Source organism: Nyctibius grandis, chromosome Z (assembly GCF_013368605.1).
Source record: "Nyctibius grandis isolate bNycGra1 chromosome Z, bNycGra1.pri, whole genome shotgun sequence".
Taxonomy (NCBI): Eukaryota; Metazoa; Chordata; class Aves; order Nyctibiiformes; family Nyctibiidae; genus Nyctibius; species Nyctibius grandis.
The window spans coordinates 99,579,854-99,603,885 of NC_090695.1; the positions used below are offsets into that span (position 1 = coordinate 99,579,854).

Genomic DNA, 24,032 nt, shown 5'->3' on the forward strand with positions numbered 1-24,032 from the left:
ACTTTAATTTCCCAAACCATCCTCGCTCAGGATGTAGGGGGACTGCTCAAGTCCGCTATAAATTAGTATTCTAGCAGAGCTTCTCCAGGAAGGGGGATAAGCTCAGCCAGACAAGAAGGAGCCTCCAGAAATCTCAGTGCTGGAAGGGAAAACTCGCTGGTCTCCCGCTACTTGTGCTGGAGCTCCGTGTCTGCGGTTATTGCAGTGGCTGCACACAGCAGCCTCGCGCAGCAAAGATTTCCTGCCAAAGGGTCTGAGGTGCACGGAGGGGTCCCCACGCAATCGAAGGGAAAGGAATTAAAGGTCTGTCTGGGTAGAGAAAAGGGATATTGAATCTAATCCGAGCTGGAGTAACTTGGAAATCCAATTGCACTTGTCCATCAGCAAAGGCAGCAACTGGCGAGGGGAGCTGGGGGTGCGGGTGATCCGAGCCTAGAGCACCAGGGCAGGGGATGGGGGGGCTCAGCCCACGTGGGGCAGGAGCAGCCCCAGGATGGTGCAAGGCCTCTTGGCCCCGCTGTGGTGCACAGCCCTTTTCCCAGCTGGGTTTTACACCGACTGGCACCGACACAGGAGCCACGCGCAGGACACGCGCTGCCGCGGTGGGCGAGGAGGAGCAGGAGGGGGAAAGCAGCTCCCATGGCTCATCCCCGTCGAGTCTGCTGGGGCACTGCCCTGACACCCCGTCCCCCAGAGAACAGCACGGCTTCCCCTGCGCCTCCTTCCTCGGAGGGTTTCCAGGAGAGAGCAGACACTGATTACAGTTGATTTAACTGTTTCTGACAGGATTTTCAGCTTGGGCTCAGATACCTCCTATTTCACTTGCCCTGAGTCATTACATTGGTATTTTACCACAAGCCAGACAGACTTTTTAAGGTCCTTGATGGACTCCAGTGACTCGACCGAGGCTCGAGTCTTCTGCCACATGGCTCAGCCCTTTGCTGAAAGGCTCCTGCAAACCATTTCCTACCCCATTTCCCCCAAGGCAGGAGGCTCAGAGGGCTCATCAGTATTTCAGATGCCCAGTTACTTTGCACCCAAGCTTTGACAGTAATGGAATAATCAACGCCCGATTGCAAAGCCCAGGATGTGGCTGTTCCCCGGGCTGCAGGCGGGGATGCTGCCCCATGCTCCGGGGCAGGCTCCTGCAGGACTGGAGGACCCCAAAAGAACCGCAGGGCTGGCCCCGTCCTGGTGGGGAGCGGGCTCCAGAGGCAGCATGTGTGGCCTCACCACCCTCCCAGCAGCACGGTGCTGAGCATCCCCCAGCAGGAGATCTGGAACGGGGCCACTCACAGCCATCATCCCCCCACACGTGCTTTATTTCCTGAATTAAAGAGCAGAATTATAATGAGTCTTGACATTAAATTCCATAAAAAGTCAAGCTAATCAGTGACCAAACCTGTAATTGATTCTTTTGCTAGTTCAATACTTAATGCTACATGTTAAGCAATAGGATTTTACAATTTGCTAGCACTTCACTTACAGAGAATTAAGCAATAAAAATCCATTCTGAGCACAAACAGCAGGACGGGAGCCACGTCCGCTAATAAGTGAAGGAGCCAATAAAGTGGCTCAGCTCTTGCATCGATACCTTGTTTTTCAAAATATTTATCCCTGTACGATACGTGAAGCCTTTTTAATGCCTGCAAGCGTGGTTTGAAACCCCTGGGAGGTGATGCCGAGGCGGGGAAGGCCACGGACGAGGGCTAAGGTTCACTGCTGGGTCCGGGGGGGCTGGAGAGCCCGCAGACCACGGCGCAGCGAGGGCAGCACCCCGCTCCCCCCCAGCCCCAGGGACAGCCCCGGGGGTGCTCGGCCCAGCAGAGAAGCCCCACAGAGCTCATCTGGACACGGAGCTCGGGACACGGCCGCTCCCCGGCGCGATGTGCAGTGGCAGAGGGAGCAGGACCCACGTCCAGCCACCAGTGCCCTGCGTGGGGAGCAGAGCTCCCACCGGCCCCGTGTCCTGGCAGACCTGCACAGGCGGCAGCACTGGAGGGGACAGCGGGGTTTAAAAAAAAAAAATGCCTCTGCTTTTTAGAAAAGGTTGGTTGTTTTTAAACTTCCTGCAATATTTGCTCGATTTTATTCAAGGCAAAATTCACAACAAGGAAACAGACTCCACAGCCATTTTCCACAGGCAGATACCAGAACTCAGTTTAAAACTGTTCATTTTTTTAATTGCAGAATTGCCAGTGTTTTTCTTTGCCTACTGTTCCCAAAGATGCTTTCCCTCGTTGGTCTTTTATTGTTTTTCAGCACAAGTCAAAGCTTTGTCTCAGAGCAGCGAGGTGCTTCTGCCGGATGATTAACCCGCAGCAGGGACAGCAGAGCCATCAGCAGCACATCTCACGTAGCCCCAGGAACGGAGCACAGTCCATTCATTTCTCAACTCACCTGCTGACCCCCACCAAAAAAAGCCCTTTCGTGCCACGACTCGCTGCTCCCAGGGCACCGGTACCCGCGCAGAGAGGGACAGCACAGCCCCGTCACCAGCCGCTCCTTACAGACAGCAGTGAGGGCTCTGGAAAGGCTCATTCCCCCCAGGAGGAAGGTTAACAGGGCTCTTTGCTTGGTGGGATGCAGCGGCCAGCACAAGGGACAGCCTGTCCTCACCCACGGCACGGCCCTGGTGTGCTCCCGGGGGGCACCGGCAGCTCTGGCAGGCGGTCGGGGAGGGGGTGCCAGGCAGGGACCCCCCTGCTCTGCTCCTGCCCTGCTCCTGTCACCCTGCCGCCGCACACAGCCCTGCTCTGGGAACACGGGCAGCGTCTTTGGGGAGACACAGCAGGAATATCCCATCTGCTCCCCTCCCATGCTGAGCTGAGGTGTGGAAGTTGTGAGGAGGGAACAAGAGCCACAAACCACAGCTGGAAGCTCGAGAAAGTGCCTGCTGCTGAACAGCAAAGCCTGGACCAGATGAGCAAAGAGAAGCAAAGGGCAGCAGCAGCCCTGGCAGTCAGCTCGTGATCCCAGGTCCATTCTGGTGGACATCTGGAGATTGAGAACTGCTTCAGCACCGTCCTCTCCTGCCCAGGCTGGCAGCAAGAGCAGAACTCCCCAGGTGCTGGCATCAGGAGAGGGGGCACCCGACCTGGCCAGCCAGGACATGGAGAGCTGAGCCCCCCCGAGCATTCCTCCAGATGGGATCCGGGGAGCAGCAGCAGGTCCGGCCCCGCCGCTCCTCACTCCTGGTGTTCCCAGAGCTCAGGACACGCACCCGGGTGCCTGGGGCTGAGCCTCTGCCCCCAGTGCATTCAGCGTTCCTTCGGTGACGCTTCCCCTATGACACCAAACACCTTATCAGGTTTCTGCTGCAGCCCAGAGTCTTCAACCATGAAATTGTATGGCTCTACCTTGACCTCAGATTTTCTACAGTTAATATCTCCTACAGAATATACACAGCAGTTCAGGGGTATTTCTCTGACTCAGCCAACAAGAAATGCAGTCTCAAAATGTGGCTGATCCCAAACTCAGCTGCCCCCACTCCCAGTTCACACCAGCATCCCTCCAGCTCCATGCACGGCTCTTCCTCCTGTTGTGCCTGCAGGAGCAGGCGCCGCAGGCAGACACCCATCCAAACACTGATGAGCATCCGCCAGGAGCCCCAGCAGCTGCCTCATTTGCCCACCTTCTTCCAGGGGATTTGAGAGACTCATGTCTTTTAAAACTAACAAAAAACTCTAACTGGGTGTGCTGCTGTGCCAGCTCCTGCCACGAGTGCACGGTGCCCCCCGATCCAAGCAGGCTGCAGCCACGCTCAGCCCCAGCGCCACAGGCTCCCGTCCACAGCAGCGCCCTGGGCAGAGGGAACCCCCTCGCTTTCCCTGCTGCTCTTGAGATTGCTCCAACAATTGAGAAGCATCTGATCTTCCAGGAGACTGATGGAGGATGCTGGTGTCGTTATCAAGTTAATTAGAAAAACTCAAATGGAGCTTTAAACATTTTTATAATACATTTGGGCCTTTTTGGCAGGATTATTGCATCTTTTGGGTTTCCATTTCCCATTAAAGCATTCTCTGTAGTGCATATAAAAAAGCGATGTGATCTTGGCTCCTTGCTGCTTTTTTTCAAGACATCTTTTTTTCGGGTAAGATTTATTAAATATTGCAATCAGTTAAATTCTGGCAGCTTAAACATTTTCTTTAATAGCCTTGTTAAATGTGGATTAGATTTAAAATCCCTCCCTCTGAACTCTTGAGCAGCAGTATTTATATGCAATGTTAAAAAAATTAAAAGCTTTACGAAGTGGTAATTACTCCTCTGCTGCAGGAGGAAAGAGACTGACTTTCTATGTTATTTTAAGGCAAGTTTTCCAGCCTGGGCAACACTCCACGAGCACGATTTACTCTCCCTGAAGCAGCCTCGGGTCAGGGTACGGGCAGCATCGCTCGCAGGCCCCCCTCCAGGTAAAGCTCCCGAGGTGCCCCGGGGTCGAGGTGCCAGGCTTGTAGGCAGCACCCCGAACTCTGGGGAAGAAAAATCACGACAGTGTGCATCACAGAGGGCAGTTCCCTGAGCAGCACTTACCTTCACGGGCACGCTGGTGCAAGCGGGCAGAGGAGCCCACGCGCTGTTGCAGCCCCGTCTGGGTGGTACCGAAACTCCTCAGTTCGTGTTGTTGGAAGTATGAGTTTTGCTGAACATTTCTGAGGAACAGAGGGTACCTCTGGGAACCTTAACTGGGTTTTAATGAAGCTTTTTGCCATTGAATGTAAGTCAATTTTCTCAGAGTGATTACCCTATCTCTGGAGGGTATTGTGGGAATAGATGAGAACTAGAGAGGGACAAGAATAATATCAAGGACTGGAAAAATTCTCAAATAAGGAGAGACAGAAAAACAAGGTAGAAACAGAATGAATAAATAATAAATGGTCTTGAAGAGACAGTCTGGGAGCTCCTCTCATCCCACACTCATAACAACGGAAGAGAAAACATGATGTTGAATTAAAAGGTGGAATAAAGGGGGAATTCATTTCTCATGTGAGCTGTAACACGTGCACGAGTCTCAGCGCCGCACAAGCCCAGGCGTCCTCCCCGGGGAGCGGGGTGCTTCAGCCCCAGCGCTGCAGGGGGAGAGCCTGGGACCCTCGCAGGGCTCTTGTCCAGGCTGCAAACCAGCTCCCTGAGAACCTCCCCACAGCAGAGGCACCTTCACCCAGCTGGGGAGGAGTGGGCTTGGGTCTGTAGGGCTGAGGTCTCTGCCGCCGGACGCCGGGGAAGGATGCGCTGCTGCCGCCCCCGACACGCAGATGCTGCGCTCCCACCCCCCGGTGCCAGTTTCCATCCTCTGGGACTGCAGGTGGCATCCCCTAGGAACTGTCACCAAGCCACAGGTGAAACACAGGAATAAAGAGCTTTAAAACATGCTAATGCAGAAAGGGGTCCGTGAGCAGGTTTTTCCCATCTCGCAGTCAGTCCTGTGAAGCTGCCGGGGATGGGACTTCAGGGAACAAGAAACCCTCTTCAGCTCCGCACTAGAGAGTGAAGACTTTCTCCTTTTAAAATTCATAAACCAACACAGACTGTAAGTTAAAAAATAAGGATCCTCTATTTACATATATCACTGCAACAACCACAGTGCTCGTTATGAATTATTTAGCATAATGCACTTTCACATCGGCCCTGCCTGTTCAGTGGCCTCCTCTCAATTAGGCGTTTATGGCAGAGGGGTCAGTAATAAGAGGTCACGTAAAATGTAAATAAAAGTGACACTGGGAGATACGCCGGAGCATTTATTTATACTGTTATATTACTGTAAAAATGTGTTTATGAAGACCAGTTCCTAGCGCGTTTATTTGTCACGCAAAAAAAGTGTGTTTAGCAAAATGCACGTTAAACATCACGTACCCAGAGCAGATGTGGCTGCTCGGAGCGCGGCAGAGCAGAGCCCCGCTGCCGGCAGCCCCCAGCCCTGGGCCAGGGTCTCCTGTCCCTGCGGCAGCGGGGTGGGAGATGCAGCGTGGGCAGCGCACGAGGAGGTGCCCGCGCTGCCTGGAGGGAGGCTGCGGCTCGGGCAGCATCGCGCCCAGGCTTGGGACGGCGTGGTCCCCAGCAAGCTCCGAGTACACGGATCCAGGATCCACGCGGGCGTGAGAAAGGAGCCAGGAGAAGTTCTTCACGTGAAACATTTCATGGCAAAGAAACGAAGTTGATGACACTGAAACTTCTCACAGATTGAGTTTGGCTTTGCCTGTTTATTTGGCTTTAAAGAGGACAGTATTTTAAGCAGAAGTTTTGGGGCTTTTCCATCTGATGCCGCTTAATGTTCTTAAAAAGTACAAATTCAGTAAGGAAACGAGGTTCATTTTGGTCCAAATGAAGTACTTTGACCACATGGAAAGGTTAACCTTCGTTTTGTGTTTTACAGTGCTCTTCGCTTCGCTGAACTTTTTGAAAAGTTGCTCAATGTCAAGCCAATGTTTCTGGGCTTTTTGAGCTGCACGCAAATAGAAACACCAGCTTTATACACCACTCCCCTGGACGCTCTCCCAGCTGGCAGCTTTTCCTCCCTTTTCTGCGTGGCAGCCTCCACACCCGCCTGATGGATCTCCTCGAGCAGATCCATCCCACAGCCACTGCGGGATGGGGACAGGGTCACCCTGCCGCTGCAGGACGGGGACAGGGTCACCCTGCTGCTGTGGGATGGGGACGGGGTCACCCTGTCGCTGCGGGACGGGGATGGGGTCACCCTGCCACTGCAGGATGCAGCTGGGGGGTCACCCTGCCACTGTGGGACAGGGAGAGGGTCACCCTGCCACTGCAGGATGGGGACAGGGTCCCGCACACCCAGCAGCCAGCGCCTTCCCTGGGCGCAGGCGCGGTTTTTCCCGTGAGCCGTTATTAGCCCTGTACGGGTGGTGATAATAACAAGCCATTAATGGGAATCTGTTTGAGTGCCACTGTGTGGCAAGATCATAAATTAATGGCCGTTTCATTTATTGTCATTTTATCCATAACAAGATGCTGATTTCCCCCCCGGGATAATGAAATTGGTCTGTGAGAACCATAAATCCTCGCCGCAGTGCGAGGCTGGAGCAAGGTGTTGGATTAACGGGCTAATGACAGAGCTGTGAAGGCTCATGAATCGCGAGCGAGCGGGTGGCCGTGCTGGGGAGCCCACGCCGACACCCCCCCCCCGGAGTGTTTCTAAGGCTAACGGCGAGTTATTTCAGATGTCAGACCAGAAAGGTCCACACGTCCCCTCCTGGCACGCCCTCGGCATTTTCTGCCCAGGGTCACCGGTGTGACACGACCGTCTCGCACCCTCGCGTGCTTTACCCCCTGCCTGGTGGCTGCTGGAGCACCTTCCCCTTTTCTCTCCCATCTCGCTCTCCTGGTCACAGAACAGTCAGTCCAGCCTGAGCCAGCCTCACCCAGCGCAAGGCATGGAATCTCCCTGGCTCACAGTTTGCTTTTTTTTCCCCTTGCATAATTCAGCAGAGATATCATTTTAAATATTGCTATTTTTCTCACTCAGATATGAGAAATATTAACTTGCCAAACTTTGCTGTGGCTGTCACCATCCTTTTAGCAGTGTGATTGCCATTGGGGGATTTATAGTCCTCCCCGCACCTGGGTTATTTGAGTTTTGCTTTGCTGCAGGGCCAGGGCAACAATAAATTTCCTTCTCCTCTGGAACAAGCTCTAACCTCTCATTTTCCAATAAAGCGTTAAACCTTGGAGCAACCCGCGCTGCCCTCCGTGCTTGAGAGGAGCTTCAGCTGAGCCGAGGAGCCTCTTGCCAGGGGCTGGAGGGCACCGGTGTGGGTCAGCGCGGCCCTTCCCGCAGCGGCTCCGGTGAGTTCTGCCGTCCCTTCCCCCGGAGAGCCCCTCCCCAGGCAGGGGCCGCGTCCTGCCCGTGCCCAGCGGGGACGTTGGAAGGGTCCTGCGGCGCACAGCCCCTCGCAGTGCCTTCGGGGCGGCTGGCGGGGCTGAAGGAGGGATGGGTGGGTGGATGGTGCCTCTGCTCCTGGTCTCACTGCAGTGACGGAGGGGCCGCGGCGTCAGGCTTTCACCGGCTGAGCTTTGGGTGAATTACGGCAAGGTTCTGCATTGTGGTAATGTGATTTTTTCAATATATTCTGTTTGGATTGGCAGGTTGGGCTCACTCTTTCTGAACTGACTGATAAAGCACTAGACAGGGGATTAGTCCTCTTGGAAGCTAAAGAAAGAGGTAATTTGGGTTGTTTATAGCCTGCAGGGGTAGAATCAAAACGTACAATACTGAGAGAGTCAAACTTTTACAGCGCGCGGCACAGCTATAACTCAGAGCAAGTATCAAACATTACAGTCCTGTGAAACGCATTCCCGTGACAAAAGGCTGGGAAGGCAGAAAGAATGAGGGGAATTAATCTGTTCTTGGGACAAATATTGTAATGAAGACAGGAAACGCCAAGAAAATTAACCCCTGCCTGGACCCGGTTCAGCATCGGGCTGGCTGGTCTCGCCTCTGCGCTTCGGGCGGCGTCAGAACCGACCCGGACCCCGGGGACGCTGCTGCTGGTTACGGCAGGGGCAGCCCCAGTCTGACCTTGGCTCCTCTGCGTTAGAGGAGTAACAGCTTTCCCTCAGCTGGGTTTTGCTGGATTTTCATAGCTATTAAATCTAATTGCTGAGATAGAGTTATAAAATTATAATTTTAACCATGCAATTTAGATGGAGTAACCGGTCGCCTGTTTCTGTGATTATCCCTGATTATTAAATGAACAGCTGCCTCCAAATATGTTTGCCACAAACTAATTCAATGAGTGCATGCGCCTGAACATTCACGCCCCCGATTCGCAGCACAGACTTCTAAGACTTTTTCACTGTGGCTTTTAAAGTTAATTTATCCTGGCAATTTCAATAAATACACTTCCATCAGCTTTGGTTAGCGCTCCACACTTCAACACTAAGTTTGGCAGCAAGCGAAGGTGTCCCAGCCCCGCGTCGACGCCCGCTCGCAGCAGAGCGTTTTCGGTGCAGACAGACATCGGTGTTTGTGTCGATCCCAGCCTTCTCCCTGTCTTGTTTGCGGGGCTGACAGCCCTTCTCCGCAGAGCACTAACAAAACGTGACACTCCACAGTCTGTTTGTTTTAGCTTTTCCACTAAATTTTGCAGCGATGCCGAGTAGCCGGGAAACACCCTGCATGGTCTACAAGAACATTAAACGTATTTATTGTACTTAAATTTCCGCATGCTCTTCAGAGTAAGCTGCACTTTTACTGACTAGCAGAACATTTTAATAATATTCATAGTATGACACAGGTTGTTAAAAAAAAAAAAAGTATTACCCTGTAACACAAGCAAGTGCTCAAGAACAGTTATTCCAGCCAATGCTGCTCGTGTCGTGATGCACCAGAATTCACCCTGGGGTCTCGCAGCCTCTGGAGCCTGACAGAAACCTCCCGCGCGTGGGAACGTGCTGGGATTTACATACTTACTGGAGAGAAACAGCTGCTCTCGGCAGAGGCACGGCTCCCAGGATGCCCTCCCCAGGCGCCCCTTAGGCAGAGGCTCTGATCCCTCCTGGCTCCCCTGCGCTGCACAGCGGCCGCTCGGCTGGAACCGCCAGCACCAGCCCGGGACGGGGAGCCTGGGCTGGGGCAGGGGCTGGGGCAGCCTCTGACTGCGCTGTCTTCCTCACGTCCCTCGGCAAGCCATCACCCTTAAAAAAAAAAAACAGTCCTTTAGAAGTTTTTATTAAAGATCCAAGAAAAAAAGAAGAGAAAAAGCTGTTAAAGTATTTGAAATGTAAAGCAGGGCTTTCATTCTAACAGCATTCCTGACGCCTTTTGTCTCTTTCTGTACAAAGGTTTCACAATATACACATGTTGACAGACTTTCAGATGATATTAAAGAAGGCAACATCTGATTGTGGGGGGAAAGAAACCGTTTAATTGAGATGGGCTGGAGCTGTCGGACTCTGACCTGCTGCTCTGCAGAACCAGCCAAACGCTGAGGAAAGGGAAGACTAAGAGGGTCCCGGTGCTGCCGCCTCTGCTAGAGACGAGCCCGTCACACACGCACGCAGCCATTGCAGCTCCCGACCCCGGCACCGGGCCAGCACTGGCCATGAGGCGCCGCTTGCAGAGGCCGCCTGCCTCGCCACGGGGATGGGCAGGGCTGGGAATGGAGTGGGGTGCACAGAGCAAGGACAGCGGGCACGGCCCGGGTGCAGGCGTGTGCCCATGGCAGTGTGTCCCCCTGGGGGACCCTCAGCCCGGGCGGTGGGATGGGCGGTGGTGGGAGGCAGGAGCATCAGTGGGTGGCCATCCCTCCACCAGCGCGTCCTGCGCCTCATGAGTGCAGGGTGCCCAGATCCGACTGGGGGTGTGTGTGTCCCCCCCCGCACTGTCCCATGGCCGTCTCCCCCGTTCTCCCGAGGGGAAGGGCTGCTCCCCGCTCCCCCTGAAGTCTGCAGGACAGGAGCCCCTGTCCCCTCCGCGGTCACTGCTCCGAGGCGGGGAGGGGGGACGCGTCCCAGGAGAGGGTGCAGGCAGGGCAGTAGGGCGCAGCAGCTCTTCTCCCGGGCCTGAGTCGAGGGTCAGTGCCCAGGACCGTTGCCCATCCTGCAGCAGCGGTGTGGCCACCTGCGAGAGCGGGATGGAGAACACCAACACACAGGGGCTGCAGACGAGGGCAGGCCCCCGCGGCCCCCTCTCCGCCACCCCCGTGGCCCCCTGGCACAGCAGCGCCCGGGCAAACCCCAGGTGCCGCGGGTGGGCGGTTGGTGCCGAGGGGCCCGGGTGAGCTGGGGCCGCTCCTGTCCCCGTGCCCCCCAGGCTGGCAGCCCCTCCACCAGCTCTGCGGGGTCACCCCAGCTGGATGGGAGCGGGGTCCCTGCCCAGGGAGCGGGGGCTCACGCAGGGACGTGGCTCTCCTGGAGCCGGGGAGATGGAAACAGGCACCAAGAATCGCTCCTGCCGCCCTAACAAGCAGCGGTAGATTAAAAAGCCAGTTAAAAATTCATCCAAGAGAGGCAGAGTTTCCCAAGCATATCGGAGTTAATATTTATAAAGGGGATTGTTGCTCGGTCTCAATTATCCTAAAAGCCTGGTACAATTGATGCATTGGAGAACCCACGAACACAGGCGTGTCAAGGGAAAAGCATTCCCTGTGACCGCTAACAAAATGCAATCAGATCTGCAACATGTGGAGCCGATTGATTTTCAACAAGTTATACAGTGTAAACAAATGATTGATTCTCGGGCTCCTTTTATTTCTGAGCCAGCAGCCAGAAATCTCTCCAGCTGCCCTGAGCAGGTGAGGCTGGTGGTAAACAAGGGCTGCGGAGGGGCAGCACGCCATCCTTTCATCAACCTGCCAACAGCAGGAGCTTTGATTTTTTCCCCCCCCCAGCCCCTTAAGCAGCCACTAAATAATCAACCATTCCTCAAGTAAGCAACCTCCGATCCTGTGAAGTATTTCTGTTGCCGGTGGTCACGTCGGACCAGCTTCTGCCTTCAATGAGAGTCAGGAGTTTTTTATGGCTTTTGCATTCTGCCTCCTGTGATGTTTCCAGCCTTCCTCTGATTTACCCGAGACAGATGAGGCAGGAATATCTTCGAGAGCTTTATCACTTCTCCCTGTCAGCGGCGGCTGCTAAGCCAGCGGTGCGGTGGTGTGTGTCTAGTGCAGAGGCTGCTCAAATCGTTCTCCGCTCCCAGTGAAACCAATAAGCTCTGCTCCACTGCCCCGACTCTGCTCCTGAACCCTGCCCTGGGTTATGTCAAATTAAACCCCAGCCCAGCGCTGGCAGACTGCCAACACCGGCGCGCATCCCCAGGCACCCCCGGGGTGGGCACCCCATGAGCGAGGGCTGCAGCTGACGGTGCAGCACCCAGCCCGCGCCGGCGGGGCTGGGGGCCATGGGGGTCACTGGGGTGCCGACCACCGGCACGTCTCACCTCCCGGCCCACCACCTCCGCCAGCGCCGGCGCAGGGACCCCAGGAGCATGGGCGCTGTGTGCACCAGCTCTCCCGAGGGCGAAGCCGTCTCCCCGCACACCCCGGTGCCCACAGGCCCCCGCGCCAGCTGGCCCTATGCAGGGGACAGTGGCCTGGAGCAGGTTTACCAGCCCCCGCAAGCGTGAAGGAGCTCCCTGAGAGGAGGGAAAGGGCCTGGAGCAGCGGGGCAGAGGGGGCACATCCCTTGTGGCAGCAGGGGAGGGGGCACGGGGCCGCCACGGCTGGGTTCGGCAAAGAGCACGTTGTGAGATGCTCCAGCCTCGCTGGGTAGGAGGGAGGAGAGGGGCTGCGCCAGGGAGCAGCGAGGGAAACGCAGGAGGATGTCTGGGACAGGACGGGAGGAGAGGCATGCTCAGCCCCAGCCGGGAGGGCGAGGGCTCGCCCTCCACCCAGCAGGTCGGACGCCGCGTGTTACCATGCATGAGCCGTGATGGCGTGTCCTCCCCCTGCTCCGTGTCAGCTGCGTCCCTGCTGCGCACGCTGCTCCGCCAGCACCGGCTCTCCTCCGCTGGGTGCTTCTGCAGGGCTCCAGGCTGGCCCCGCTGAACACGCTGCTCTTCCCAGGACGCCAGCGACCCGGTGCTGGGATGAGGGGTGCTGGGCCGCTGTCTGGGCAGGGGTCCGGGGTGGTGCAGCCCCTTCCCCACAGAGCAGGGACAGCACGGGGACTCCTGGCACGTCCAGCTCGCTGGGCTGCAGCCGTCCTCCGGGCCACCAGGATCCGTGTCCTCGTGGAAGCCCCTCGCTGGGGTCCCCGGGGGTGGCAGAGTGTCGGGGTCCCCGTGTGTTGCAGCAGAGCCGCCCGCCTGCCGCCGCCCCGGCACCGCGTGCGGGAGGTTTGCGGTGCCTGCGGCACGTCGCGGCTGTCGGGCACGGAGCCCGCTCCTGGTGCCAGGCTGGCACGGCTCCCCGCGAGTGGGCACAAATTCATCCTAAAACACAAACAGAGGAGGCAGCAAAGTCGTCACTTGTGTGGGTGCTGAGAGATCCCTGCACGGGGAGGGCCTCCACCAGGGCCAGCAGCACTTCTGTTTAAAATTAAAATGGTCTTTTTAAAGCCGATTAAAACTCTTTGTGAAAGCAACCACAAACATCTCTGATCTCACAGCAAAGACTTTCCTGGCTCTCTTAGAAATTGCCCAGTTCCCATTACAGTATCAGCACAATTCTCTTTATTTCAAGCTTGCAAGATATTTATATTTAAAATAATTTTTTACAGAGTTCAACTGTAAACTGCAAGCTGCATTTTCTGTGTATGTATTAATTGTATGTGTGTGTCCAGTGCTAAGCCTTATTGCCACGTAATTTGTACAACGTAATTAACCATATAGAAACCACAATACGTTGCGTTTGGAAGAGCTACATCCAGTTAATCTAATTGACTAATAACATGTTTTCATTTAGCAGCACGTACTGTATTTCCAGTGATTGAATTAACGTCACGTTAACGGCTGCTTTTTGCAACAACATTTGGCATAAATTGCATTAAAAATTGATGTTCGTACAAATGTATTTTGAATACAGCTCAGCATGTGGTCTGGGAAAACACTCGTGGTGGTTATTAAATCAGCTCAGTTTGCAAGTGCACCCGGAGGAGCAGCACCGCGGGTGCCCTGCGTTGTTTGCTGGCAGGACGGGGTGGAACTGCTGGGGACCGCTGCCACCCTGCCACTGCCACCCTGCCACTGCCACCCCGCCGCTGCCACCCCGCTGCTGCCACCCCGCCGCTGCCACCCCCCCAGCCTCCCCCGGCTGCAGGACGGACATTCCCCACTCCCTTGGGCTCGCAGTGCCGGGGTTCCAGCTTCCCCGCGTGGGCTCCTGACCCAGGTGTTAAAAGGCACCTCTGGTGACACAGAGACTGCTCTGGAAAGCTCCGGGCCCTGCTGGGGAAGGGACAGACCTGGAGGCTGGTCCATGAGCTCCCCGCCGCCGTGCCCGTCCGGCCTGCCCGCCGAGCTCCCACGCAGGCACGAGGAGGGAACGCAAACACGCTCTGCGGCCGCTCCTTCCTCCCGCCCGTACTCACACGTGGCCCGAGGGAGGCGGATCGATGCGCCCGCAGCCCGGAGACCGACACTCGGAGACCTGCCGCGGGGAACACATCGAACGGCACAGACGGGGCCCCTCTCTGCCAGCTTCCCATCCTCGGAGGCGCGAGGAGAGCCGGCACTGGCGAGGCTCAGCCCACCCGAGCCCCCTGCCAGCAGCACAGTGAAGGAGCCCGAAGCTCTCTCTCACACCAAGGGTGGTCCCGAAGCTGCTCGGTCTCGGGCCGGGGGTGGAGAGCGCAATCAGGAGGAGCGCTTGGAAGGCGAGACCTGCTGCGCCCGAGCGCAGCCCCGGCCTGCAGCGCCTGGGCGGGCTGCCCCGCTGCCTCTCCACGGGCATCACCAACGCCCAGCCAAAAGCAGAAACACGGGAACGCGGGGGCAGAGGCCGTGCGGGCAGCACCACGGCCCGGCCCAGCCCGGGGCTCTCTGGAGCCCGCAGAAGGCAGGGCTGCCCGTCACAGCGTCGCCCGTGCCACCCCGCACACCCTCACCCGCCCCGGCAGAGCCCCCGCCGCCGTCCTCGGCCGGACCCCCACACCGGGATGCCTTGGGTCTGGGGGGGATCTGCTGTGCACGTGTCAAACGCACTTAAATAACAAACCAGCTCCTCCAGCTGGAGCACAGGCTGTGCAGAGGAACAGCAGAGCTCCCGGGGCTGCCCGGCCGGGCTCCGCTCACTCTCGGACGGGCACGCGAGGGTCCTGCTTGGCAGCGCGGCAGTGCGGTCCCCCCTCACTCTGTGCGCACACACACACAGCCCCTCCTTCCTCCTCACAGCGGTTCAGTTCCTTTTTCTCTGCAGTGAATGAATAACAAAAGCCGGGTTTTGATTCTGCATGGCAAGGATGCTGCTTAGAGGCTGCCTGTGATCCCTCGGAGCCTGCTCACTCTGCCTTTGTTGTACCTCGCTACCAGACAGGAAAATAACGGCTGTGAAATTCAAGGTGCAGAGTGGAGACTGTCAAGGAAAACAGTGAACCCACACAGGCTTTTTCCTTTTGTGCTTAAACTCACGTTGAGTGTCTTGGGCTTCATTATTTGCAGGTTGTGTCTTTCCTAATCCCTTTGACAGATCCTGGAGTGGTGGTAGGGACATGCCAGCCTGGGACTGGCCCGAGAGGTGGCACAAACACAAAGCCACGGACCATTTCAGATCCCCTGTCGCCCCCCCCTACACTGAACCATCTGCACTGCACACACCTGGAATGTAGCAGCAGGACCACCGCACCGTGCCCGTCCCCTCTGCAGGCTGTTGGTACCTGTTGGGTGGTGGTGAGCTTCCTGCCTTTGTCCTCTTCAGAGCGTCTCCTCCCTGGTCACCCCAGCACCCTGCTGTGCCCCACGTGCTGCTGTCCCGGCTCACATCATTTCGGCACGGCTGGATGGGCAACCCATCTCCTCTGCGCATCCCGAGCTACCTGCGAAACAGAGAAGATGATACTTTCCTGCCTCCGAGGGTCAGAGGCTGCTGGAGGTGGCAGCAGGAGTGCCCAGGGCACAGATTTCGGCTGTGGCAGGATCCTCCCGCGAGCACCTTTCCAGTTCAGCGCCTCTGGCCGAGTCTCACAGCACCCTGGCAGCACGGGCTCGCCATGCTCTACACGGAGAGTCTGCTCGCTTTAGGTGCAGGAACAGGCGAGCTGTGTTCTGGGGCTTTTCAGCAACTCACAACTCCATCTTTAAGCAGCAAGGCAGGAGATGCTTCTTGCAAACCTCACTGCTCCTGCACGCAGTAGCAAAGGTGCTGCCAGCTGCTGAGATCATGCCTGTAAGGACCACAGCTCCACTGCTGATTATGACTTTTTAACAATTTTAAATCACTTAAAGAGAAACATCTGCACATAGTTAGGAGATAATGCCAACCCCTTCCCACACAGCCAGAGCAAACCACGTTCCCTGGAAAGATGGATCTGAGTTGAAAAAGATGCAGCAAATGCAGCAGGACATCGGGGTTCACAGCAGAGCCACGCTCAGAGCTGGGCAATGAGAGTCACACAACTGCGCATCGCACTGCCACCGAACAACCAGAAAATCTCTGGAAGATCTGACCGCTGGTTACCAGCCCTGCAGGTGGAGAGTTTACTTAATTTAAAGCAACAGCTAAAATGAGATTTATTGGAGAAAATTGTATCCAACATCAAAGCAAGTGAATTAAATGCTTAAAGGTCACTTTTTTAAGTAAGTTCAAACAGAATACGTATTATAGAACTTGTGAATGGCATTTTTACTTTAAAAGAGCAGCTTTTGTTTCATTTCAGATACGTGAAGAAATTCAGTGCTCCTAAACAGGGGCATAATAGCTCTAGACTCCAGCATCTGCAGGGCAGGCACCACGCAAGGCTCCCAGCAGCTCTGCTGATGCACCAGCATCCGTCAGCCTGGCACCTTCTTCTCTCCCTCTGCACCGCTGCTGCCAGGGCGGTGATGCCCAGCCCCAGCAGGCAGCAGTCCCTCCTGCTCCATCGGCTCTGGGAGCAGCCAGTGGGACCAGGGTGGCCCAGTGGTCAGGCTGGGAAGAAGGGCTTTGGTTTGAGATACTTGTAAAAGCAAAGGAAAAAAGGACAGGAAAAATGTTGGTTGTAGCAGCACTTGTCCGGGAGCCTGGAAACAGGAAAACAACGCACAGGTACATCTGTGCTGGTGACAGCCTGGTATCTTGTCTACTCACAGACATTCTCCATGCCTTTACAAAAACCTGTCTTCACCTCTGTGTAAGCGCCATTCCTGTGTTGCAGCAAAACCCAAGGGGCTGTAACAGATGCCACAAGTGGCCTGTGAACTGGGAGTATCTCAGAGCTCTGTGGGGGATAAAGTTTCCCTCCCTTGGTTTGCTCTCTTCTTTGCAGGTTATACAGGCTGAATTATCCATCCTTCATCCAGTTATTGCTCATTAGCTCCACAGGCAAACATCCCTGTGCACAACTTGTACTACAGCAGGGGGACGTACAGGAGCGTAGTTACTGCTACCAGCGTCACCAGCTTTAACCCCACGGCATCCACAGCCTCCGTGGGAGGTACCACTGCTGGCAGGCAAACCTCAGTGAGCCAGCAGGCAGGGTACGGGCCGATGCCACCAGCCAGGGGTGCTGCTGCCGACGAGTCCTCGGCACACTGCAGACAGAGCCGATCTCTGCACATTTCACAGGCAAACCAGCAATTCCAGTTCCAGCCGAGAATCAGCACAAACAGGACTGGCAGCCCCAGCTCACCGGGACGTGCCTTGTTCGTCCCCGGTGTGTCACCGCAACCCGCATCCCACCTGAAATCTCTGGGAAACAAAAGCACACCCAGAAAAGGACTTAAAGCACAGAACCATAGAGCAATTAAAAGTCATGTTCTTAACAGAGTCATTAGTGCTGATTCTCACACTCTTTACATAGGAGCGGCACGTAATAATCATTTCCAATTAAATCACACTTCTCCAAGGTGCATTAACCACTTTTATCCATCCGATTAATTGGACCCATCTCTGCTGCATGGAGCAGAGTTACATCACTCCAGAGGGAAAGCAGACAGTTAACAGAACGTGTTGCTGTGGTACCAACACAGGAGCACTTTGCTGTCACACTTGCTGCAAACTCTCTACTCAAACACGGGTGCGTGGCTTCACCCGTGCGTGCACACACACACACACGCACATGCTCTTGGAACGAATGAATTGCTGTCAGCTCACACATTTTGCGGCACCAATGTCTCCAGAAGACGTGTCCTCCAAGCCCAGTACTACCATCCAATATTTCCAGCTTCCCCGGACTCCGCTCCCGCCCGCCCTTAGCTCCCAGCCCACCCTGCAGGGGTAACAAATGCCCATTGCTCGGGCTGGAGCCTGAACCAGCATCCCACCACCCACCCCACACCCCGCAGCAGCCCCTGCCGCTTCCCTCCGCCCTGCTCACCCCCTGTGCCCCGGGGAAGCTCGCCGGCTGCCCGGGCTCCGCACCAGCTCCCGTCCTCCCAGCGCCAGGCAGCTCTGCCACGGGCAATGGCTTCGGCGAAGGGAATTGCACAGTGCCCAGTTTGTGTGGGAAGAGCTGACCTGCCGCCGTGACCTGGGGGTGAGACTGTATTTACCTGAGAGGGATGAATGTTTCCATGAAAATTCTTCAGGCGCTCAGTGCTTCAGGTTCCTCTTGGCAAGAAATGGAGATTCCTCCGGCGCAGCAGAGGAGACATCGGCAGCAGCAGAGGGGCAGCACGTATTTACAACACGGCGAACGGGATGTGTAGACGCGTGCGTGGTGGTCAGAGCGCGTTCGCAGGCAGCGCACAGACACGACGGCAGCAGCACACGGGACGGAGCCCCAAGGTGCATTCCCAGCAAGACTAAGGAGAGATCTTAAAGTTGCCTGCTGACTGTGGGGCTTTGTGACAGGGTCAGTACAGTTCTGTGAGCCCTGCCGCTCTGTCACGGCTGCGGTTCCTCTGTGGGAGCAACCACCGGACACCTCTCGGGGATTAAAGCAATTCCCTCACGGCAGGGTACAGCGAATACATGAGAGCTGCCACGTGCACGCAGATGAGCGATGCCCACGTGGACTGCAGGGAGCCGAGCGAGGAAACGGTGAGACTGGGTGGGCACTGGGACCTCAGCTGGGTCCCCAAACCAGAAACACACTGAAATGAGCAGGAAAGGGGGAGAGACAGCCCACACCTGGGAGGGAGAGGTCTTCTCCAGGATGCTGCCTGATGAACCTTGGACCCGCACCCACGGGAAGGTGTGGGGATGGCAGGGGCACACGCGCGTTGTGCTTCTCCGTGCCCATGCCCACGTCGCAGGGAGGGGAGCATTCTCATTCATCCTCTCCACAGGCACAGGCGATATAGCCTCGGGAGCATGCAGTTATCAAAACGTTATAAATTGCTACCTTTTAAATAGTGTAGTAATTTGCTAGTCCATTACAGAAGGAGTTGTAGGATACAAGGAGCACGCTATGAAAAATTATGCCTTCTGCGTCACCGCTGACCTCCGCAGCCGAGGTGCTCTCAGAACTGCTCCATTATGTCAGACTACCCTGAGCAATTAGCCATCCCTCAGAGCTCGTCAGCGTGTCACGGTGCCACAGAAGACACCAGACGCTCCTGACAGCTCCCTTGCTGGAAACAGTCGCTGCAGAGGTGCCATTCACCACCGTGTTGGTGTCACCCACAGTCACCAGCAGATCGCTCCCAGCAGGGAAACCTCAGCAGCTCCCTGCAGCCACCCCTCCTCCTGCAACCCAGGTGCTTTTGTAGACATCACTGTGAGCTGAGCCAGTTAATTTTAGTCCAGCAGTTTCATTCTAAGAATTCCTCAAACTTGGAAACAGCCCTTTTTGTGACCAGCAGTGTTTTTGGTGGCAGTGCTGCTGCCAAGCACCGTCTGTGCCGAAGCCAGGGGAAAGGCAGCCTGCTCTCTGGCGTGGCAGCGCTGACGCTTCCCAACGGGACGTGTTCCTCCGAGGCTGGAGCGGAGACAGCCGTGCTCCTCGTCTGGCGTCTTGCCTACAAATGTTCATGTCTCCTCTCCTCGTGACAGCCCTCCAGTGCAGCCCTATCACAGTCTCATTATCTCCAAGATTCCAAAATTCTACTTCTTCAGAGTCAAAGCAAATTACATCTTTCTACACAGTCTATGGTTTTTGTCCAAGCAAAATAGTCTGTGACACAGATCCTCTTTAGTCTCTTTCTCTTAAAGGATTCTTGGAACTCCTGCAGGTCTTGCAGACGGGGATATAAACCTTCCCTCTGCCCACTAATGCAGAGACAGACGTCAGAGGTCCCCTTTCCCAAGGCCAGAGGCGAATTCCCTTAGAAGGAGCTTCTCAAGGCCAGGAAAGATGCGAGTACCTCTGCGGTACCAGCTCCAGTGCCGCAGGCAGCGGGTGGGGATGAGCCACGGCAGAGCCAGCTCCCAGCAGCAGCTCCCAGCTCCTCTGCAGAGCACGCACACATCCCGGGGTGCCCCAGCCTTGGGATGGGTCTAGTCATCAGAAGCCCCCGACTCCAGCAGCCCTTATGCACAGCAGTGGAAAAGGGCAAGCAAACCCCTCCTGTCTCCCAGGACAGCCCTTCACTCCCTCCCTCTGCTGCGCCCGCTCCTGGGTACCCCAGGCTCTGCCTCCAGTCCCCTCTCGGGAGGCTGGTGCTCGTACCCTGGCTGGTCACCTCGGCCCAAGAGCCACGGCAGCGACCCCTGCGCTGGGATCCCCTGAGAGGTCACAGACAGCCCTCCCACGCTTCAGAGACCACCCTGGTTGGTCCATTAAAGCCTGTCTCCCGTACCCAAGCCTCCAGCAAGATCCTCCTGACCGTGGGGTACAGCCAGCAAGGCTGTTTATCAGCCCAGGACTGTCTTGCAGTTTGGAGGTAGCTCCAGGTCTGTTCAGCTCACACCAGGAGAATTATGTCTGTTACACTGGTTTTGTGCAAGGCAATAGGATATTTCTCCTAACTCATGTTTAATTTCTGCACATAAATCCCTCTGAACCTAAACTTCCCATTTATTTTACGTGCCGAGATATTTCCTCATGAGTTGCAGGTGAAACCCATGTCCTGGTACACACATAAAAGCAAACGCAGAAGGAACGTGTCCTGGCAATACACGCATCATCCCTGCAGATAAATCTTTTCTTGCTGGGGAGGAAACCCTCAAGGCTCGCTCACACCCCAGCCATTAATTTCTCTCAAAATATATACATTTCAGGACAAAAATAAACAGCATCCCCTCACCACCCAGGGCCAGAGCCAGCGCTCGCACCGTGTGGGCCACTGTGGTCCCTGTTGGTGAGGGACCGCGGGGAGCAGGGGCCAGACCTCCCTGGTTTGCAGCCTCCACATCCACGTTTCTCACAGGAACCACCACCAGGAGCTTTGTGGGATTGTGAATATGAATTGCTTTGACCTCACTTAGTCTGATACGGCGAGTATTAAATCTCTATTTTTCAAGCGTTAAGCCTGTGTAATAGAAGGATGCTGCGAGCAATTTGCAGTAAGATGAAGGGATATTACTGTCCTGGGAGACAGACAATCCAACCACATCCACAAATTGATAACAGAGATAGTGGCTTAGGTTCATGCTAGCTATTAATTAAGGGCATGTTTTACGTGGAAGACAATACCAGCTCACACACAGGTACCTGTTGGCCTTCCCTGCCCTGCAGTGAGCGGCGTTCCCGGCACTGGAGTGCAGCCAGGTGGGTTCGCTTACCTTGCTGAACCGCAGTTCACACTCTTACATTTGAATCTCTGACAGGCAAAATTAATTTCTCGAGCCTTTAGCACAGCAGCCTCAGAGCTGCTGGAGCCGCTGCCACAGGAGCGGCGTGCAAGCCCTCCTCCCAGGGACACTCAAAGGCTTGGCCAGAGCGGACAGCCAGCAGCTGTGCTGAGAGCTCCTGTGTCTCCGGCTGCTAACGAGCCGCTAACCACAGCCCGAGCTCTTCCTTTGCCCTCAGAACTTGCTGCCTCATTATCTGGCTGATCCCTGGCTCTCAGGCAAAGAAATCCAAACCCGGATTTCATTCCTTCTCCTCTCGGCTGCTGGCAGCATCCCGCTCAGCCAAAGGATGCGCTCCCTCTCCCTCTCAATACCCTCAGAGGGTGTCACTTCCCATCCCCTGCAGCGGGACTCTTTCAGCATCTCACAACCATTAACTGACTTGGGCTGATTACAGGGCCACTACCTTGTCTCCTAATTACCAAACGAGTACTACCCTTTATGAAAGGGTACCCTTACCTTTTGCTCCTCACCCCAGAATCCAGCAGCAAGCCTGCAACATGCCCTGAAAGCCGATCCCCACACTGGCATGAAAGACCCGCTGCTGCTCCTGCTTCACTCGGGAGAACCTCTCCCAGGTCTCCCACTGGAGGAAATAGCATAAGAGTCCTGTGTGATGAATAAATTAAAGCATCCCCTCTTATGGACAGGCACCTATGGAGAAGAACTGAGACAGATAAATCAATGGGATAAACTAGGGAGACAGAAGGGATTTGGTTTTTTTTTTCCAGATGAGATTAGAGAACAGCTGGAGAACCGATGAGGTGGTGAGGACAGGAGATCGCTCCAGAGGGCAGGCTCCTGCCCACCCCAAGCCCCCGCGCTGGCACCCACACACACCTTTCTGGAAAGGTGCGTCCAAAGACGTGGGGACCTTCTGACAGGACGCGTGAGCCCTTACAAACCGCGACCGCTCCCTCTGGGCTCTTCAGGTAAAGTGTCCCCTGGCCACCGGCTTCTCTGTCATCAGCAAAAGCATTTCACATCAAAGCAAAGCCCCTGGTAACTGCCTGGAAATGAGAAAACGCGGGGTGGGTGGTTTGTCCCGAGGGTCACCTTGCTGCGCGCAGGGCTGGAGGAAAGAGGGTCCAGGGCCAAGGGCAAGGACAAAGCCCTGGAGAGTGCTGCTGCCGAAGGGCAAGCCGGTCAATGGTGAGACACACACAAAAGTGTACAAAACCAAGGAAAAGGAAGGACAGGCTGGAAGTCAGGCCTCTGAGGACAGAAGGAGCCCCCTTTGGTGCCAGCGAGCACACATCTGCAGCCTGCACACCACATCTGGCTGCAAACTCGCCGCTGGCTGTGGGGTCTCCACTCAAAGCCCAGCACACACACTTATGAAGCCAGAACTTCTCCTGGGACGGCAGCAGCCGTTAGCCCAGCAGGTCTGGGACCCTCCGTGCTGTCCCGTGCCCTGTGCCCGTACCCCACCCCAGCCGTGCCGCACCTGGGCACACCGCGGATTGCAGCATCTCAGGCTGCTGCGGCTCAGCTGAACGTCTGATCTTGGGTGAGGAATTTCTCTTTATACCAAACTGTCTATTCAAGTCATAAAAATAGGCTTTTTTTCCTTCTGTAAGTGCAACACTTTTCATATTTTTACTTCCTGCTGTCTAGATAGTATTTCACTTTTTTCATTTCTAGTGCTCGCTCTCAGTTATTTAATGTGAATTTCTAGGGCATGGTGCCCTTAGCAGACATCAGAGCAATATAACACAAGAAATCAGATATATACTGTTCCAGGAGAAGGCAGGAACAAAAAGACAAACTAGGCTCTTAATACATATGGTGCTTTTGATTCATGGAATACAGAAAATTGTATTTGATTATATCTGTAATGGATCCTCGTAACTTTAGATTAGGGTTATGCTGATGGCCCAACTAATGGACAGTTCATTGCAGCAATAGATTTCATCCTATCATATTTTTTTCCTGGTATCAATTACTTTGAATGTTTAAATGTCTCATTTCTCTGGATGTTTATTGCTCAATTTTCCTTTCTAAAAAAAAACCCTACACACACACAATGCCCCTGGTGTTCCTCTGCTAAGTTGCAAGGAACTAAAGTTTGTGTGCTCCTGGAGTCCAGGAGCTCCTGTCATCTACCGGCTGCACAGGTCAGAAGATCCACATTTGTGGCTCACAGCTACTGAAGTCATTGCAGCACGTAAGCCATGAGGTAATAGAGTCAAAGGTCTCTCAGTAGGCATGTGGATGCTATTGGGGAAAAAAAATAAATGGCTTATTAAATTAACCTGTCTAAAAAGGAAAAGGGATGTGTGGGATTGCTGCCTGTGAGATTAACAGCAAATCTGATGATAAAAGACATTGGGAGCAAAGACAGTTTGGTGGAGAGCATCTCATTTTCAGTCAACTTATATTAGTAAAGCCCTGAGGAACAGAATCATTAAATTATTACTCTCTGAAGCAGTGCAGAAGGACCTCGAAGGAAATGCTTGTATGCCAGCAAAGAGTTCAGGAGTCTGTGGAGGTACCAGAGATGTCACCTGTTCACCTGAGGGCCAGGGGGCAAAGAGGCTGGTGGATTTTTTTTTTTCCACTTTGCCTGCTGTAACCATGTCTGAAATTCTCTCAAGAAAACAAAAAGCAAACAAAGAAAAAACGACTTTGCAGAGAGAAAGGCCACCTTTTTCACACTCCAACTACTAGCCAAGCTGCTCGACACCAGCGATTTCAGAATGATCTCTGCTGTTTACTTTACAACAGTATGCTCTGCCTCTCTCCAGAATACCTGCCAGTCAAGGG

General features: G+C 55.0%; 1 protein-coding gene across 11 annotated transcripts in view; it reads right to left on the bottom strand.

The window, feature by feature from the left end:
• Window positions 1-6,170: 6,170 nt before the first annotated feature.
• LOC137676872 (uncharacterized) overlaps window positions 6,171-24,032 on the bottom strand; it is a 136,357-nt gene continuing 118,495 nt past the window's right edge. For 2 of the 11 annotated variants that reach the window (XR_011050161.1, XR_011050157.1), the window contains 5 exons: window positions 15,271-15,429; window positions 13,861-14,807; window positions 11,396-12,889; window positions 9,431-9,654; window positions 6,171-9,141 (listed from right to left, as the gene is read on the bottom strand). Coding sequence is in view for 1 of the 11 variants with exons in the window: in XM_068423960.1 (XP_068280061.1) it covers window positions 11,714-12,889; window positions 13,861-14,103 (1,419 nt within the window). In the remaining 10 variants the exon portion in view is untranslated. Of the gene's footprint in view, window positions 9,142-9,430; window positions 9,655-10,848; window positions 12,890-13,860; window positions 14,808-15,211; window positions 15,430-24,032 lie in introns of those variants that run through there. The other 9 variants (XR_011050163.1, XR_011050164.1, XR_011050162.1 and 6 more) reach the window with 9 other exon arrangements.